This window comes from Cucumis sativus, chromosome 1 (assembly GCF_000004075.3).
Source record: "Cucumis sativus cultivar 9930 chromosome 1, Cucumber_9930_V3, whole genome shotgun sequence".
Lineage (NCBI taxonomy): Eukaryota > Viridiplantae > Streptophyta > Magnoliopsida > Cucurbitales > Cucurbitaceae > Cucumis > Cucumis sativus.
In genome coordinates, this window is record NC_026655.2 from 9,917,267 (window position 1) to 9,936,219 (window position 18,953).

Below are 18,953 nucleotides of genomic sequence, written 5' to 3' on the forward strand. Positions count from 1 at the left end.
ATGGGTTAAGGTAGTAAATGATCTCTCTGCGTTATGGTTCAAAAGAAACCAAAGCTTATTTCAATACATATCTCATGCATGATCAGAAATCAGAATGTTTTTCATACAGTTTGTCTGAAGACTTTCTTTATGTCCCTATCTAATTTAATATAGATTATTAATCCTAAGATTTATGAATAAACTGGAATGTCCTAAGATTTATGATTAAATTGGAATGTCTTTATTTTTCTTTCAAAAAAAAGGACAATTGAATTGATTATAACAAAAGTTTCCTTTTGTCTCTCTTTGGATATAAACCTATTATTATGTTGCATTTTAACAGTCTTATTTGGTCATTCTGGAGTTTTAAACTCTTAGATCATCTCTTTTGATAAGGACAAATTGCACCATTGTCACTCCAGTAAATGTGTCGTGTCCTTCCAGAACATCTTTTTTTATAAGATTAAACTCTTTGATCAACATTGTTTTTCCTTTTTTTTACTTGTTTTAGTTATTAGCTATACAAAGTCACCTGCTGGCCTAAAAGTAGGCCTTGGTAGCCTATGTATAGAAAGACATCCAAAATCTAGGCTCTTTCTTTCCATTTTTTTTCCCTTCATCTTCCCGTTCTGTGGCAGCCTTTTCCTAATACTTCTATAAGACCATTTAACTAGGGTTCTTTTATAACCCACCCATGGAATGTTTCGTTTTCACTCTTCTTTCATCTTCTTATTCAAGTTGGTAAACCAACTTGTTTCTAATCTTTTCCTCAATCAACAAAAAGTTCAAATCTTGTTAAAGCAAAATTGCTATCACAAGAACGTTAATTTCCATTGTCTCAGTCTAAGCAAGATCTAATTTTTTTGTGGCTGTGATTATAGAATAAAACCTGTTTTTTGCAATGATTTCTTAATTGTTTTGATAGTGCTACTGCTAAAGCATATTAATTCTACATTCAAGTAAGTTTGGATTCTTTTCCTTTCAGTTATTGGCCAGCATTAACAAGATACCAAATTCATTTTCAATATTGGAAATTAGATTAGCACACTTTGTCAGACTGATTCTCAAAGCTCACTCGGCCTGTATTACACATGTTGGTTGTGGGCACTTACATAACGCATATTCCCGTAAAATGTCAGCTCAAAGGAAATAAAATAATATAATAAGAAAGAAGAAAGAAGAAGAACCACCACCACCTAAAACTGTTACAAAGGTAGAGTGTCCATTTACAGCTTACCCGCTGACATGAAGAAGCAGTCTTGCAGTATTTTTATGAATGTGCTCGATGAGATATGGGACGGCATCCAACTGATCAAAATCAGATAAATTCAGTGAAAACTCAAAGCATATAAGAAAAAAAGGATTAAATATAAATTCAAACCCATAAAAACCGGAAAGACTCCCATGAAAAGGTTTATCATGAAAAACTCTTTGGTTTCTCTCAAACCAAATTTCTGTTAGAAGTGCTTTGACAGCATTAGACGAGAGCAAATGAGACTGAGGATTCAATGATGGTCCAACTAGTACTTTTGGAAAAGGAAACTGTTCTCTTTATTAAATAAATAAATATAAAGAGTCAAAGCTCAATGTACACAAGGGATATACAAAGAGCAAATAACCTAAGGATTAGAAGGCGCAGATGGTCCAACTAGTACTTGAATAATATTTTCTTTAAATGTCTCATTCGAAAACCCACTGAAGCTGGAAAACAGAAAACAGCTTCTTCCAACACTCCACTGAATAACTGCAATCAAAACCAAGTGTTGGCTTCACTTGCATTCATTCAAGCACAAGAGGCACATGGAGGGACCTGAGGCACTGAGCCGGAAGTTTCCTTTGAAGAACAGAGGAACAGTTTAAAGGCCCAAAAATCAGTCCATCAGAGAATACTAACTCTCTTAGGACATTTTGTTTTCTTTGAAGAACAAGAACTGTTTAAAGTCCCAAAAAGCTTAGTCCAAGAGAATACTAACTCTCTTAGGACTTTTGTTCTCCACAAGCTCTTTTTCCTTTTTTCTTTTAAACGGAGACAAGCCTCTTAAATTATTATTAGTAATAAAAGAGCATTAAGCTCAAAGTACAAGTGTATTATACTAAGAGCAAGAGAAAAGAGAAAATTAAGTCTACATCTACAACAAAAGCTAAAAAACAAATTCCAAATAGAAGAGATCAAGCTAAACATAGAAGAGATCAAGCTAAACAAAACCATATCCGAAGAAATCTAATTACAAAGCATAATGCAAAATCCTCTCATAAGGAATTAAATTGAAACTAAAAACTTTCCAGAAGATGCAACCGGCTGCCTTGAAAATGCCTAACCAAATTAATCCATAATTCAGAGGAAGCTCGAAAAAGTCTTCCACTATTCAGCATCGGCGTGAAGGATTGGATTTACTTGCCACCCATATGAAGAGAAGTCCAAGAATGACTGAAGTTGGTCTTACATGAAGGAGAAATACATTAAACTGTTGAAGAATCAAATTAGAATAATTCCACAATCAGAAACTATTGATTTTAAATACCACAAGACTGGTGACAAGAACGAGTAGCAGAAGGCAACTTTGCGGAACCTGGCTCTTCCTTGCATTGAAATAGGGCATTGAGATCGGTTTCTAGAGGCTCAAAATGTTTTTGACTTTCAAGTTCGGTTGACCTATCCAAATGCTCCAATTGCTCATTACTAACGCTGAAAGGGGAGTCGAAAAAAGGTTCACTCTTCTTGTTGGATTGATTGAGAGGGATTTTGCTTGGAGAGCCCTTCAGAAAATTTTATCTTGGAGTTAGGAAAAGAGAACTCAGAATACTTAAACTGGTTAGAGTGAGGATGATGAGAAAATGACCTAGAAGAATGGGCTGGGGCTTAAATTTGGGTGCAACTAACTTCCAATAAATCAGGATTGGCCTTTACAAACAGCTTGGAGCTGCTGGAATAAGCTGATGAAAGAGAATGGGCAGATTTTTCCTCAACCAAAACGGGTACTTGATTAGCTAAAATTTGAGCTTTTAAGAAACGTTTTGCCATAATCTTCTTTGATTCTTTCTTCCAGATAAAATACTTCAGAAATGGCTCGAGGTAATGTGGGAAGATCTTAGCAAAATTCTTTCTTTTCAAATTTCCTCGGGAGCCTTTTGATGAGTAAAAAAGAGAAGAAGAGGAGATGGGAGCTGAAGATGAAGGATTGAAAGGAGGAGCAGCTGTTGGTTTCTTCTGAAAAATAGCAGCTGAAATAATTTCAGCTTTTAACTTCTTGTTCATAGGATTCGACAGAGGATCACCAAGAGGGCTGCTGGCTGGTTGAGGGGACTTTCCAGCTGTAAAAGAAGACAGTCTGGAATTTTCTCTTTCTTCATTAAAAGTGTCTCTTCAACATCTTCTTTCTTGTACCTTTCAAAACAAAATTTCTTATTCTCTCTCCTTTTTATGGGTGGCTCTTCGAATCCAACCAAGTTCACACTACTTTCCTTGGAGTCCAAATTTAAAACCATTGTCGCTTCAGAGGAGGTAATCGGCGCCAACGAGCCTAAAATCTGGCGAGCTCCCTATATCAAAGCTTCCAAAGAATTCCTTGTATATGAAGAAATTTTTTGGATTGAATTTAGATATTCCATCCCCTCTGAGAAGAATGAATCACCAACAACTCCTTCATCTTTTAAAGCCTGGTTTAATGTCTGCAAGTCCAATGGGTTTGAAAAATCCTCGAATGATAAATGGCCCTTGGTTAATGGAAGAAGCTCAATCTGTTCAAAATCACCAAAGTATAAGAAAAAATTCCCTCAGTTAAAATCTGTTATTTCTAATCTAGCGGGTTAAAATCTGTTATTTCTAATGTAGCGGGTACAAAACCACATTGGTTTCTTTTTAATCAGAAGCAATATTTTCCAGACCTCCAAAATGATCTCCTATAACTTTGAACATTTGATTGCTCCAATAATCAAGAGGGAGGTTTTTTATTGGACCCATTACTTGCCATAACTCTTTTTTTTCAACACACTCTTCTAGAGATCCTTCAACCAATTTAATCAAAGCATTCTCACCGAACAATGGATTAATGATTTTTTTTAATTGAAAAAGATCCTCCAAGGTTTTTCTAATTTCCTTCCAATCATCAAACGCATATAATCTTGAAATAATCCATAGATTATCGAAGTCTTCTTTTAAAACTTCCAGATTTTTAATGACCCAGTGCTGAGTTGTACTTTAAGATTTTGAGGTCAGGGTGAGGGAAGAAATGTTTTGTTTTATCAATTCCTGAACAAAGGGTCCATTAAGCATCACCTTTTCAGCATAACTTACTCTTAATGACTCAAAAGGAGACTGGAAGGAGGTTTGGGGATGATCTCTGTAACAAATCGAATAATCGTGCTTCATCAACAATCTTTCTAACATTTTGTGAAAGGATTTTAACCCTATTAAGAGACACCAAAACAAATATGGATGAAGGATAGATTTTTGTTCCTCTTCCAAGCTACACACCTCATAAACCAACCTACTTTTGAACTAAATTTTAAGAGTCTTGTACTTCCAAAATCATCAAAACCATTTCGAAGAAGAAAACCATTCTCAGGGCCATGCAAGAATTCAGAAATTTCCTTTAAGAACCATCTGAAATGAGTGCTGATAATGACAAGATCTTTCAAGCTTCAACGTCTTCTATATGGAAGTAATCTTTGTCGAACCAAATACTTTGCATCTTTCTACTTCCATTTTCACCAAAACCATGCTACCGCTGAAACAGGGATGGACAAGAAGATTTGGGCTCTAGGGAACTTACCGGAGGAGAAAAAGGGGGCTGAAGTGTGGTTAGGGACGAAAGGAAGGAAGGGAGGAGAGAGGCGAGAGTCAGTTCTCCACAAGCTGTTAGAAATAAATTTATGAATTACTTTAAAAGCTACCAAGTGGTTAGATAAGGATTTGAACAAAAATCTTACATATGGACCTAAACTCCAAATACGAGAATCGGATACATTTCCACCCTTTTACCTGAACAAACCAGTGATAATTTGTGGTGTAGCGGTTTGATTTTTGGGTATGATGCGGGTCAGTTAAGGGTGTGTTTTACCTAGTTGAGATGTACGAGTGCAACTTTTGATCCTCTATTATGTATTATCTTTTCATTTTATCAATGAAAGTTTTGTTTCCAATTCAAAAAAAAAAAAGATAAAAGACTATAAGAACATAGTCAAAATTTCAAATGTAACAAGGTCTCTAACCGCATTTAGGCTGGGGGTTAATTGATTCAAACCTGCCTAAGCTGCAGTATGAATAAAACATAATGATCCACGACATACTAAGAATAAAAATATTACCAGATTTGCATAGAAGTCTTCAATTACAGCTACATTAGTTTGCAGAAGCATGGACTGAATATGAGCTTTAGACCTATGCATTATTCTTGCCACAAGTGATAATGAGTCAGCACCTGCACTCCTTTCCTGCAGTTAAATGATCGTAGTTAGGGGAAAACACATGAGACATCCTCGATTTTCTGACCAGCTAAACAAATGAATTAAAAAGAATATCAAGTGTCTTTTAGGGAACCAAAAATCCTCACATGCCACGGTCAGTTTGTTTAATGACTTATGTGGTCAGCAATTGGCTCTCAATACTAAAAAACTTACCATCAGTCAGTTGATAAGCCTTTGATAACCATAAAAAGGCTAATTCCAACCAACCTACCGCCTATTTATATATACGCACACCGTGGCACACACATATAAAAGACATGTAGACTTGTAATGCACACTCAAGAAACACTATTTGCTTTTTTTTAAAAGAAAAGGTAAAATCACTGATAATTACCTACATATGTAAGAATTACTAACCACATAGATAATTATGACCTACCTAGGTCATTATTATCTACTTATATTTTTTTATTGTTTCTATACCTTTCTTCATTTTAATTTTCTTCCCCTTGCATCTTCTTTCTCCTCATATTTTCATTTTTCTTTCATTCTTCTCTTTTCGCAATCTTCGTCGAAACACCTTTCTTTCAAGCTCTCTTCAATAGATTTACACTAACCAACGCCACTGTCGCAATTCACCAACCAACCTTTTTTTCTCCTTCTCTCTTTCTCTTATTATATCTTATCTTCTTTTCTCAAGTCTCTAAATTTTTTTTCACAATTTCACTGGAGTTGGATGAACTCGATTTTCTTCCTCTCGTTTCTTCGTTAAGGTTTCAACCCAAAACTAATAAAAAATGACCAACCGTTTGGGTGGCCATGTTCAAGTAACATTGTCACAAAGGATAGAGAGCTTCAATCTTAGATGTTAGTCACCAAATGATAAGGAGGAAAGATGATAAAGACAGCAAACGTAGGGTAGGCTACAGAGAGGTCTACTCCCCACCCACTAATCCTCACACAAATGCATTTCCTTCCCCTCTCCCTCAACGCAATAGACAAGAGAAGAAAAAATAAGGAAGCTCAAAATAAACATCCTTCCCACTTGACAGCCATTTAAAGGAATGACATCCATACTTGCACACAATGCTCCTTCACCACAAAGAGCTAGCCACAAGGGAGAAACACTAAAGCCAATTTCACATAAGAGCTATGTTATGAGTGTCTTTAACTTTCCAAGCTCAGGCCCTTCTGAGTTCACAAGTTTCCTAATCATCTCCTAGCACACAAGATGAGCTCTTCTATCCTCGTCAACCCCTTCCCAGAAGATGTCCCATTAAGATTCTCTCAATTTTAAAAACCAGGTAGGGAGCTCTGAAGAGGGAAAAAGAGTATATTGTATAATAGGATGGCACTAAGTACTTACCTGATAAGGGTGAGTCTATCTGCTATCACCTTTGGAGAAGTAGCTTCTTTTTCAAGAAGTCGATCTCTTCCTAACCTTTTTTTTTAAAAGGAGACAAGCTTCTTTATTATTAATAAACTCAATGTACAAGAGAGCTACACAATGAGAATAATAGGGAAGCCAAGAAAAGGGAGAGAAAGAGATAGAGACAGGATAAGTAGGTGCACCCAAAACCAGATTACAAAAAGAAGCACTTCAGGGTTACTCCCAAGTGGAAGGCTGAAACAAGAGTAGGGAAAGGAGCTGATGGTACACCCTATAGAACCAGCCCATCTTTCCAATTTTTCAGGATCACATTTCACACCCAAAATCTGACATTTGGCTCCATTAATCTAGAACATGGCATGGCCTCAAAGAAAGAAAAATGTGTTCTCTTTCTCCAAGCAAAAACATATAACATTAGCAACAAACGGGCGGTGAGACAAGGACACTTCCTCCTTACCCACCTCGAAACCCTCTACCACTTCACCTTCAACAAAGTTGGAGACAATTTTACTAAGAACGTCAACAAGGAGGAAAATGAAAGGGGAAAGAGGGTCACCCTGTCTAAAACCTTCAGAAGCCCTAACCCTGCCCTATGGCCCTCACATTAATGAAGGAAGAGAACCAAACTCAAACAATTCTATATACACATCATTTATAACCAAATCCTTTCTGGTGCTAGACATTATCAAAAGAAATGTAGCTATTTTCAATATAAATTTTAAAGATCACGCTCTCCTTCCTCATGTTATAATCTTTAATAGCTTCTTCAGGAGCTCTTATTTCCAAAGAGGTCATAAGATTAAGCTTTGACGTTGTGGTAATCAATTTCCAACACAATCAGGGTGTCGTCTTGCTCATTTTTTATTTTTGTCTTGACGTTTAGAGTTTGGATTTCGATGCCTCTTTCCATCTTTGTTGGATTTTTCTTCTCACTCAAGACGAACATCTTCAAATTCTTCTTTTTGTTCTTCTCTGTTTGCATAATGTTTGGCCCATTGACCTCTGTTAACTACATAGGTCTCAACAAGATTTTCTCAAATTTTATCTCGAAGATTTTTTAGTTGAAAAGTTTCCAACTGTGATCCCTTTATTTTTTCTTAAGTATATAGAACCAATCCATTCTTGAACTCTTACAAATGAATTGACAATTGATCTATACTTTGAGACATTTTCCCCAATTCATTGGAGTTATTTTGCTATTGAAGTAGTCATTTTCTTGGGTTCTTGAGTATGTTTTCATCTCATAGTGGGTATAGGACTGGTTATTTTATTTTCTTGAATAGGAATCAACATTTCATGTCGTGTTTTAAAACCAAAATAGTATTTTCGAGCCTTCAATGTTCTTTATGTTTAAATAGAAACATAGCTTTTCGTTGATGTAATGAAAAGAGTCTAACGTTCCAAATAAAAGAAGAAACGTTACGGTGAAATACAACTAATAGGACGGGGATCAGTAGGCACACCCTGACCTAGCTAACTCAACTAGGCTTTAATGTTCTTATTGGGCCGTAAAAATTCATCTTGATGATTATTTTATTTTCTTCTTTCCTAACTAAAATATGTGTTGGTTGTTTGACAACAAGCACAACATTCAAAGCTCCCTCTTATGACTGGCGTCACCAAGAGTTTACCAATCTACCACTGATGGCAATCAACTTTGGCCATGATGGCAGTCAACTTTGGTCAAGTGGTAGCTCTGATACCAAATTGATGTAGCCTAAGTATTCTCAAGGAATAATCATTCAAGAATGAATCTTGTGCATCTTTTATTGAAGTGATAATAATTATTTCATACAAGAGCAGAATTATTTGAGTTCAAAAGGAATTAACTTCGAATATTACCCAATTATCCAATTAACCTCATTCTTCTTACACCATAATTGCTTCGCAATTACATGGCTCAAAATTTTAAAATTGCAACTTAAATCAAATTAATATCTATTTCATAAGTACAGAAGAAAGCCTAATAGGGAGAAAAGGTTTTAAAAAATGGAGAAAAAGATAGACATATATAATATAATATGTATGTTTGTATGTATGTATTTATGTATGTACATAAACAAACTAAAATAAATTTAAAAAATGAAACATTAAACTAAAATAAATTTAAAAAATGAAACATTTCTATGGTTGTAGCGTTATATAATAAACTTGCACCTTGAGACCAAAAGATGTTCCATGCAAGTAACCTAAGCTACTGCCAGGAGGGCTTGGTGTAACTTCGTTGAAAGAAAATGTTGAACTTGAAGCTGATGGGGAAGATGAATGGGGTCTTATCCACTGCTCACAATCCTGTGCAGCTCGTGACAAAGCTGTCTTCAACTTATCTACATCCCAGGAAGACGAACCATGTAAGTCAAAATTCAAGAAAGTAAGATACTGTCATTAAGTATCTGATATATTGAACTTTGAGAATAAGACAACATAGAGTTCCAAGAACTGGTCAGATATCCAAAAAGGAGAAAAAAGAGTGTACAATTGAGGGAGTCCGGAAAGCCTTTTCCACCGGAAGTGGTGCTAAGCTGGCCAAAAGTCTCATATACAAAATAGAAGAACACTTCAAACAACTGGCACATTCCCTGCTTAAAATAATCGAATCAGAAATATTTCAGGCAGTTAAAAGGTTAATTAACAAGCTACCCATTCAATACGGGATACCTTGAAAAACTCAACATTCACTATTTCTAGTTTCTGCATAAGCCTTGCATATTTGTCCATGGACCTGGAATTTGGGAGTTTAAAAATATCAAGATCATTAAATAAAATAAAAGATTCTTTCTCACACTTTCCAATATCACTGGAGATACTTCACCTTAGAAGGCATAGAGATGATCCTGTTTGTGCTGTAATATGATCACTACTATGGTTAGAACAGTGGTTCCGTGAAAGTTTGGGTTTCGAAATTCTGCTTGGAAGTTGACTATCTTCATCAATAAAGTCAGCTAAAAGATCTTCATCTTCATCTTCAGAAACAGTATTAGCACCATTTGAAAGATTATCTGTAAACTTAGTTGGAGAGACATTACTTCTATGAGAACTTCCACCTACACTTCCATCCACTTCTCCATAATGGGTACCATTTGGTGTGCCTTCCTTATAAGTATGCATTAGTTTAAGTAAAAATGGATTTCCACTTTTGAGCCACTGCAAAAAACCACTTCTATCCATGCCTGTACTGATTGAGCTTGTTGACTTATCTGAACGTGGGACCTTGCCATTAGACGAGTTACCCTCAGATGTAACAAACAAAGGTGCCCCATCACCAACAAGTCCAGCAAAACTAACAACTTGAACTGTATCTGGTGGCAGTGTAAGCCAATTCTCTTTTTCCATAACCATCTTTAGAGCCTAATAACATGAAGAGTAAAATCATTGCATGAAGTACTGGTGAATTTTCACATTCAAGCTTAGAAATTGCCAGGTTTGACCAAAGTGTTGCTGAGACAGTTTACTTAAGTAAACTAAAATTTCCAATTCATACTGACCATCAATCATATCCCGGTTTAGAAACAAAACATAAGAAATTTATAATGAATACAAGATCTCGAAGTCATACTGACAATTAATCAAAACCCATTTTTTAAAAAACAGAGATAAGCCTCTTTATTAATGATAAAATATGAGACTTAAGCTCAAAGCACAAGAGTATTGTACTAAGAGCCAAGGAACTACAACTAAACTCAAGGATTTCTAATTGACAAAACTCTGGTGTGGTAAGCCAAAGAGCAATTTGTGGAGAAGTTCCAAGTCAAAACTACCAAACCAATAGGAATGACAAGAAGGGAAAGAATTTTAAGCACGAAAAGCATCAGTTCTTTCTATATTCATCACTAATGAAGAGATAATTGTAATACTCATTGTTTTGTTGTTAACTGGCACAGGGAAAAGTGCTGAAATTTTAGAAATATTGCAGCATTTAGCTACCATTATAACCATGATACTGCATGTATAAACAATTGTCGACCAAAACCATGGCAGAATTGAGTATGAAGGTTAACTTACGTGCATACTCTGCTTATGGAAACCAACATAATAGTTTTCACATACAATCTTTAACTTTTGCCTAAATTCAACTGCTTCAACTCCACAGAAGGCTTCTCCAGCCAATGTGAAGACATTGAGATCTTCGTAGTTTTTCAAGAATTGATGAATGCTCGTCGAACAAACAGCAGCAGAAGAAAGAAGTACTGACACACGACTAGTAGTTAGTTGCCAAAGGTTCTTACGGCCTCTTTGTAGGGTTTGGGAAACAAAATGTATGCCATCTTTTCTCAGATGATACCAGGGAGAACCACTGGTTGATGCTGCACTGCTGTCTGTCCGGGACTCCCTATTGAAATCACCCTCATCCATGTAAATAGAATTTGTAATTCCTGCTGCCCCCATTGAAGAGACATTGATTGTTGATTCCTCAGAATCTCCTAACTTAACGTCATATTTATCTTCTTGATGCTTCATGCTAGGAGTTTGTTCAATTGAATCCTGAATAAAAAAATTGCTTTATAAGATAAAAAATTTAAGTGCTCAACTATAAAAAATGCTTCTAATTACTAGCACTTAACAAAAATAGTAGTGCCAAAGAAACAAAAAGTGCAAATAATAAATAAACAACATTATACCAAAAATAACCCACTAGGCCAATAGGCAACTAGCCCAACCCATGGGGTTAATTTCCCTTATTATTTACATGGCCCTTATTCAATACTAGAGGTTCCCCTTGAAGAACTACTGACAATAAAATATTCATCTTTTCATTTTCGACCATGACTCAATTCAGAATTCAAGAAAGGGGGACCTTCACGAGTGATTATAAAAGATCTAATCAAATATTTTTCTAAATTCTATTTCCAGTTACCTGACTTAGTTTACTATTATTATATAACTATAACAAAAAATTTCATTAATAATTGAAAAATAACAAGAAAGTGGAAACATCCATCCAGAGAGTCTACAAAGTGTAGACTGAGAATATAAAAAGAAAAATTATTGTCAATTGGCTGATTCAATGTGACGTGATCTAATCCATCAGGTGTTAAACCACTCTCTCCTCCTTTACCCAAAATCTTTTGACTTGAAGAATCTTGAATCTCAAGATATGAGACCCTACATTATAAAGATAAAGCAACTTGTCTGTATCAATACAGATAAGTTTGAAGTAAATTGAAATCATCATCATCTATTACTCTTGTAGTTTCTTCTATTATGAGACCCTACATATAGGGCCTTCGGGGGAATCTCAAGTAACCAAGTGGTAGAGTTGGCTACTGACATCAAAAAGCTCCCCGGCAAAAATCAACCCAACAAGATATGTATTCCAAGGCATATTATTCAAGTGGAATAAATAAGCAATAGTAGATATGGTAATAGACCTTGGTATCCAGTTGGAAGCTCAAGATTTGATAATATGAGCACATCAAAGTAAATAAGACAGCTAGCGTTTTTAGTAAACATAGCCTAAACTTCGATTCAGGTATCCGAAAGCATAGATCACTGTATGTAAGCCTGCAATTGGATAAGATATGTTAGACAATCTTATTTCACATACTGAATGAAAAACTCAGCAATTTCAAGAACTATACCTACTATTCTGTATATGTACATCCTGATCCTGCAAAGAGAGAAAAACCATCTTTGAATATTTTCTTAATTACACATCAAGGAAATTGTGTAGAAAATCAGTTGAGACAGGTCAAAAAACTGCATTTGATCTTTTTGTTCCAACTTACTATTTTTATCAGGACGTTAATAGTGTCTTCATATCCATTTAACTCAACTTATGTATTTAAAAAATGTAGACCACTAAAGTGGAATGGACATGAGAAAAAGCAATCTCAAGTCCAGCAGTTGTGTTTTAAACTAAATGCTGCCTATCAAAAAACAAAAATGAAAACAAAAACAAAATCTTTTCTGTAAAGCTTTCTGCATTACTTTCAATCACAACCAACTTTAGATAGTGCAATTATGCCAAGTCGAAAGCAATTTTGAATTATTCACACAAACCAGTTCCTCAATTTACACAAACGCACCTGTTGCACAACGTCTTTCAAGGCAGAATGGGTTTCTGATATAACTTCCTGCATAAAGAAGCTTTGTATCTTTTCGGCAAGACCAGAGACATCCCCTATTAGAGCATAGGCATCAACCACCTGTTCATAGCGACAACAGTCGGATAATTTGAAACAGAACTTCATTAAAAAAGTGAAAAATTAATTCAATGATTAAATCACTTGCAATTGTTCTACAATTACAAAGAGTGAGCGTGTTCGTTTCATTCAGAAGGTTGCTGGAAGAAGCTGTAAGTAGTGATTTCCAGGTTTGATTGTCTTTTTATCAGATAAAAGAATGGGCTCTCAGCTTAACTGTCGAAGTTGAAATTTAGATTCTTCAGGAAGACTTATAGTAAATTCTCTCAAAGCATTTGACAATAGGTATTACCATGGATAAGCTTGTTTCTAAAGCCGTGTTAAATGCCCTAGTTAAGTGAATATTTTCATGTGGGTAATAATTATTTGGGTCATTAAAACTTCTCCTTCACTCTACAAAGGAAGCTCTCTTCTCATTGTTTTTTTTAACGGAGACAAGCCTCTTTATTAATGATAATAAATGAGACTTAAGCTCAAAGTACAAGAGTATTATATAAGAGCAAGAGAACTAGAAGGATACAGTCAAAGACTAAAATTAAAGCTAGCTTAGGCAAACAAAAAGAAGGCAACCTAGAAACAAATTCCAATGGACAATAAACAACCTAAAACAAACGACTCAAAGATAAAACAAACGTAGAAGCTAAATACAAAGAAAAACTCAAAGCTCTCTCAAAAGGAACCCATTTGAAACTGAAAACTTGCATACCCAAATCTTCAAAATAATCTAATTTTAAAAGGAAACGAATCTCATTTATTATAAAAAATGAGGCAGATCTCAAAGTACAAGAGGGTTATACAATGAGCAATTAAAAAACTAGAGATCAGTAGACACGCCTAGACATCTCAACTAGGTTGACACCCCCTTAGCGTCCTCATCAAAAAAATAGAGAAATGAAATGACATTGAGAAAGTAAAAATGGTTGAAAACATAAGACCTTTACATCTACAGCCTATCATTAACGAAAGACTAAAAGACAACTCTAAACCGAGCAGAAACAAGGCCCTAGCCTACATCTTCTTAGCTGGACTCAAAATGGCCAAACAATAAAAGCTTGTCGGTTGAGGTGAATGTCCTGTGTGGAGTAATCGTGAAATTCTTTGACCATAGAGCACCATGATGAACCAATTAAACAAGCATACACAAATCGATTGGACCATACTGAAGCTGTATTGTGAAAAATGCGTTGATTTCTTTCAAACCATATTTCTACTAATAAAGCCTTGACTGCACACCATAAAATTGATGAGGTTTTCTTTAAATCTGGTCCAAAGAGAATTTGCAGCACATTACCACTAAAAACGCCATAAAAAAACCCATCTGAAATTAAAAATTTGCAACAGCCTACACCAACAATTCACTGCACAAGGACTCGAAAGAAAGGTGCTGAAGGTCTTCTTGATTCAAACAACATAGATGGCAGATATGAGGAGATAGGCAATGAGAAGGAATCTTTGAAGCACTCATCTTCAGCGAAGAGGCACAATTTAAATTCCTTTGAAGCACTCATCTTCTTTCATTAATCTTCTAAAGTAAACCACCCAGAAACTAGTTTGACTACCCCAGTGCTCGGAAATTAACCCTTATGCAAGAGGGCAATACGAGATAATCTAGGGAACTTGCTGTTTAGGGGAATATTATCCAGTCATGGATCAGTTCAAAAATACACTATGCTGCCATTACCAATTCTGAAAGTGGCTAGTGCTTCAATCTTGCATCATTCTCTTGAAATACTAGTCCACGGGCTTCTCAAACCCAAATTCTCCTTCTCGCTAGTGTGCCAAAGGAAGGGGTGGCTACTGTGAATACTTTTAACTACTTTGCACTACAAGGCATTCTGTTCTTACATGAATCTCCATCCCCATTTTGATAAAAGAGACACATTCCTTATTCTCAAATCACTTACACTGAGGCCCCCCATCTCTTTGGCTTTTAGTGATTTTAGAACATTTAGCTAAGTGGTTCAGCTTTCCCCCACTATTACCTTCCCAGAAAAATTTTCTCATGATTTTCTCCAAAGTATTAGAAACTAAAATTGGCATAAAGAAAGTTGACATGTCCTAAGTAGGGAGAATAGAAAGGACTGATTTACATAGTGTTATTCGTCCACCACGAGATAAGTTGTATCTCCTCCACTTGCTTAGTTTACCTTGAATTTTATCTATAATGGGCTGCAATAATAAGGAGCTTTTTGGCTAGCCTCCAAGTGGTAAACCAAGGTACATTAAGGGAAGATATGATTTTCATTCTTTCGCTTGTTTTGATTTATTTAGGAGACCTCTACTGTTCCACGATATGATTTTCATGCTTTCGCTTATTCAGATTTTTCCTTAGATAAGATCAATTTCGCAAGCGGCAATGAATGGGACTAATTCTACAGGTAAGTTTTCTGCCGATTCTTTACAGCATGCCTTGGATTCAGGGGTGAGAAATAACTTCGGAAGATATGGATTCTGGAGCCAATGCATCATTCAAATAATTTTTTTAGAATTCAGTCAACACGTCGTCTCCCTCCTCTAAAATCACAGGTTCTAATTTTTCACTCCTGGTACTAACTATGGATTCTTCATCATCAAAATTTTCTTTTCCGGATTTTGTAATATTTGATGCTGAATGCAGAGTACCTTGCACAAGATTAATGCCCAAAGTCTGGAATTTTTATGGGAGATAGATTAAAATTTCATTCTAATCCAGAAGTTCGAAATTTCACACGGCTTTCCTCAAGTAAATTAGAATTCAGGAGGGCCGCCCAAGCATTTTGGAAGGAGGTTCTTGTTTTGATGTATAATTTCTGGGAGTTGTTGAATTTCTGGAGGTCCTTAACCACTATTTGAATAGGGGATTTTCCGGTTGGTCCTTTTTTTCTTTTAACCTTCTTTTTGTTTATGTTGTCCATAGAAATAGGCTGTTGGAATACTTCATTATGGGGAAGAAAAACCTGTTTTCTTTAATATTTGGGACCCATTACTTCCTCTTCCCGTTGGCATACCAGAACCCATGTGTTCCTTTACAGGCTGTTTTGTGCGACCCATCAAGTTGGATCTTCTTATTAGCAGCATTGAAGTCGTTTAGGGGGCTGCTGACAGATGGAGATTTGAGAGAACAAACAGCATTAACTTCAGGTGCTTTATTGCCACTGCTCCTCTTACCTCCATAAATTCCTTGCCTCTTTCCCCACATGCGGCTGTTGCTCCTCCTCCTAAATTTAGTGTGTTTTTCTCATTTTTCTCCGGCGAGGAAGTCGGTCAGTCAGAAAATAAAGCACCAGCCATACATTTTTTCCATTGAAAGAGTTTCTATTGATTGCCGGAACCTGCTGCATATTTAAACTCTTATCCACTAATGGGAGGTCCACTAAGATTTCTTCATCCAAGGTTCAATCTACATAAATCAATAGGATTAGTGAAGTCACGAAGTAAAAGATCTTTTTTAATCAACCGTGGAGCTTCAATCGAGTCAATATCACCGAAATTAAGGAAGAAACTTCCTCTTAAAGTGTTCTTTATCTCAATGGTTGCTGGTAGAAACCCAAATAAATTCTTCTCACCTAGATTCTGGCTTTAGCACAATCAATAAGGACAAGGGTATCCAGAGCTATTTCTTCCAAACCTCCAAAGTACTCACACTCACCAATTGCTTTGATTTGAAGACATCTTTCCTCCATAGATTAAGGGGAAGGTTCTTAACTGCGAGCCACCTTCCATACCCTGTAATATGTGTTGCTCTGCTATGCTTATCATCATCCCACTTTTCAAATAATAGGTTAAATTTTCGGTAGTTAAACCATTTTCCAAGTGTATAATCAAATCTTCAACCTTTTCTTTTGTTAGTTTGATAACGGCTTTATTGGCACATAAGGGGTTCATGCTGATATTGATGTTGAACAAGTCTTCAAGATGGGCTTTTATGTCCTTCCATTCATCGAAGGCACATAAACGTGATAATATCCAGAGGTTAGAAAAGTCTACCTTAATGCAATCATCTGATTTTCAGAGGCAGTGCCTTTGGCCCAAATTTTATATTTTTTCCTCTATGATCGATTGAGATTTTCTCTAGGCACCCTTCACTTTATCTGCATAACTTAAACCCAAGGAGTTTGCAAGAGGAGGCCGTGATCCCATCTTAAGCTAGTCGTGTCATGTTATAGTGAGGAATGCCACTGTTCGTATAGTGAATCAACAAAAAGTCCTTGACCATATTAAGAAATGAGACCATCCCTTCTTGGAATCACTTGAGAAGATGTGAACAAAGGAGAAGTGGTTGGATCCCTTTTGTGCTACACACCTCATAAACCAACCTGAAGGAGTTTGAAATTTAGTTAGCCTTGTTGATTCACATGTCATTTCTGTTTTCCAAAAAGAACTTCAATTCTGGTTCATGGAAATGTCCTCTTTCAAATCATATGCAGTAAAACCAATCTTGGATTTTACAACTTTTCAACTCCATGTCTGAAACTGCTTATCTTGTTGAAATTTGGGGATGCCAAAGTCGTGGAGAAGCCGAGGAGTGGTTGGGGAGGAGTAGAGAGGAGAGAGGACTTGCCTATTCCGAGCTTAACACCTAATGATCAGAAAAAGAGAGCAGTCGAGAAGATGCAAACAGTTGCCTCAAATCTGTCTTGCCAATATAAATTGAAGTGAAAGAAAGCTTGAAGAAGTCTTCGATACCATCAGCCATTATCCCAAAAAAACAAACCGCAGATGTTACTACCCTTTGGTAGACCACATAAATGAAGATCAAAATCAATACCAATCTCAAGTCATCTACCACAATCAGTGAGGTTTTACTTGCCACCCACATGAAGTAAAATTAAGGAAAGCCATGAATAGGACCAAGTTTTTTAGAAACTTACATTTAACTAAGGTATCATATGGGAAAACTTGTCAAAAGTTTTACTTTCAGAATTATGGTTCGAACGAAATCAACGTATCTTCCATGATGAAGTAAGACCAAGGGCAGAAATTATGCATGCAGCAGACCTTAACGCAGCAGCTTGGTGTTCCCTTAAAAAGGAGTTCACTAATTATTCCATCCAAGACATTTTCCTTAACTGGGCTGCCTTGCTTTCTCAACCTGCCTAATCTTTTGCTGCCTTAGTTTCAATATCTGCAGATATTTCAGTCTGTAGCCCTCTACTACTTTTTGAAGCCTCGAAGGATTGCCCCTGTTTTAGATCTTTTTTTGGCCTCCCCCTATTAGTTTCTTGTTGTTGTTTCTTCCGGCCCCATATTGTTTTTTGTTTTCTAAGACTTTTGTACTAAGCTGGCTGCTTTTATTATGTTTTCTTAATTGTTTTGATTGGTTGTACCCGGGATATGATGTTTGGCGCTATAGGGGTGTCAACCTAGTTGAGATGTCCGAGTACGCCTCCCGATCCCTCTAGGACTCCCTTGATTACTACTTCTTTATTGTTCTCTTTGTATAAATCTCTTGTACCTTGAGTTCATATTAATAAAGAAGTTTTTGTCTCCGTTTCAAAAAAAAAAAAAAAACTATCTAAATAATCAAATTAGAATAATTCCACGGTCGGCAACTATTGACTTTAGATGATCTGGTACTTCATAAGATTGGGGATAAAAGCGAGTAGCAAAAGGCAAATTTTCAGATTTCAGGTCTTCCTTGCAATGAAACAGTGCATTAAGATCTGTTTCTAAAAGCTAAAAGCGGTTATGCTTCTCAAGCTCGGATGACTTAGCAAAAAACTCCAATTCCTCACTGCAAATGCAAAAAGGAGAGTCAAAGGAAGACTCACCCTTCTTTCTAGAGGGATTAATAAGGGTTTTGCTCGGAGGGAAACTCTGAGTATTTAGACTGCATAGGGTGAGAATCATGACCAACTAAGTTAGTAGGACGGGTTGGAGCTAGAATCTAGGAAAAACTAACTTCCAACAAATTTGGATTACCCTCTAAAAACAACTTCGATCTGCTGGATTAGAATGAGGAATGAGAGTGGACGAGGATTTCCTTTATCAAATCAGAAGCTTGATCTTCAGTTATCTGGGCTTTTAAGGACAGTTTAGCCGAAGACTTCTTAGAG

General features: G+C 36.1%; 1 protein-coding gene and 1 long non-coding RNA gene across 5 annotated transcripts in view; both read right to left on the reverse strand.

Moving 5' to 3' along the window:
- The window catches only part of LOC101206276 (syndetin), a 42,051-nt gene that overhangs the window by 7,295 nt on the left and 15,803 nt on the right, over positions 1-18,953 (reverse strand). For all 4 annotated transcript variants that reach the window (XM_011655924.2, XM_031882141.1, XM_031882142.1 and 1 more), the window contains 10 exons: positions 12,802-12,921; positions 12,355-12,383; positions 12,145-12,277; positions 10,778-11,257; positions 9,588-10,123; positions 9,434-9,497; positions 9,252-9,354; positions 8,933-9,102; positions 5,287-5,412; positions 1,217-1,287 (listed from right to left, as the gene is read on the reverse strand). In XM_011655924.2, the coding sequence (XP_011654226.1) occupies positions 1,217-1,287; positions 5,287-5,412; positions 8,933-9,102; positions 9,252-9,354; positions 9,434-9,497; positions 9,588-10,123; positions 10,778-11,257; positions 12,145-12,277; positions 12,355-12,383; positions 12,802-12,921 (1,832 nt within the window). The remainder of the gene's footprint in view (positions 1-1,216; positions 1,288-5,286; positions 5,413-8,932; positions 9,103-9,251; positions 9,355-9,433; positions 9,498-9,587; positions 10,124-10,777; positions 11,258-12,144; positions 12,278-12,354; positions 12,384-12,801; positions 12,922-18,953) is intronic.
- LOC116402630 lies at positions 2,176-5,278 on the reverse strand. The gene is made up of 2 exons (XR_004215083.1): positions 2,502-5,278; positions 2,176-2,418 (listed from the first exon to the last, which is right to left on the reverse strand). It is a non-coding gene; the product is annotated as an uncharacterized LOC116402630 (long non-coding RNA).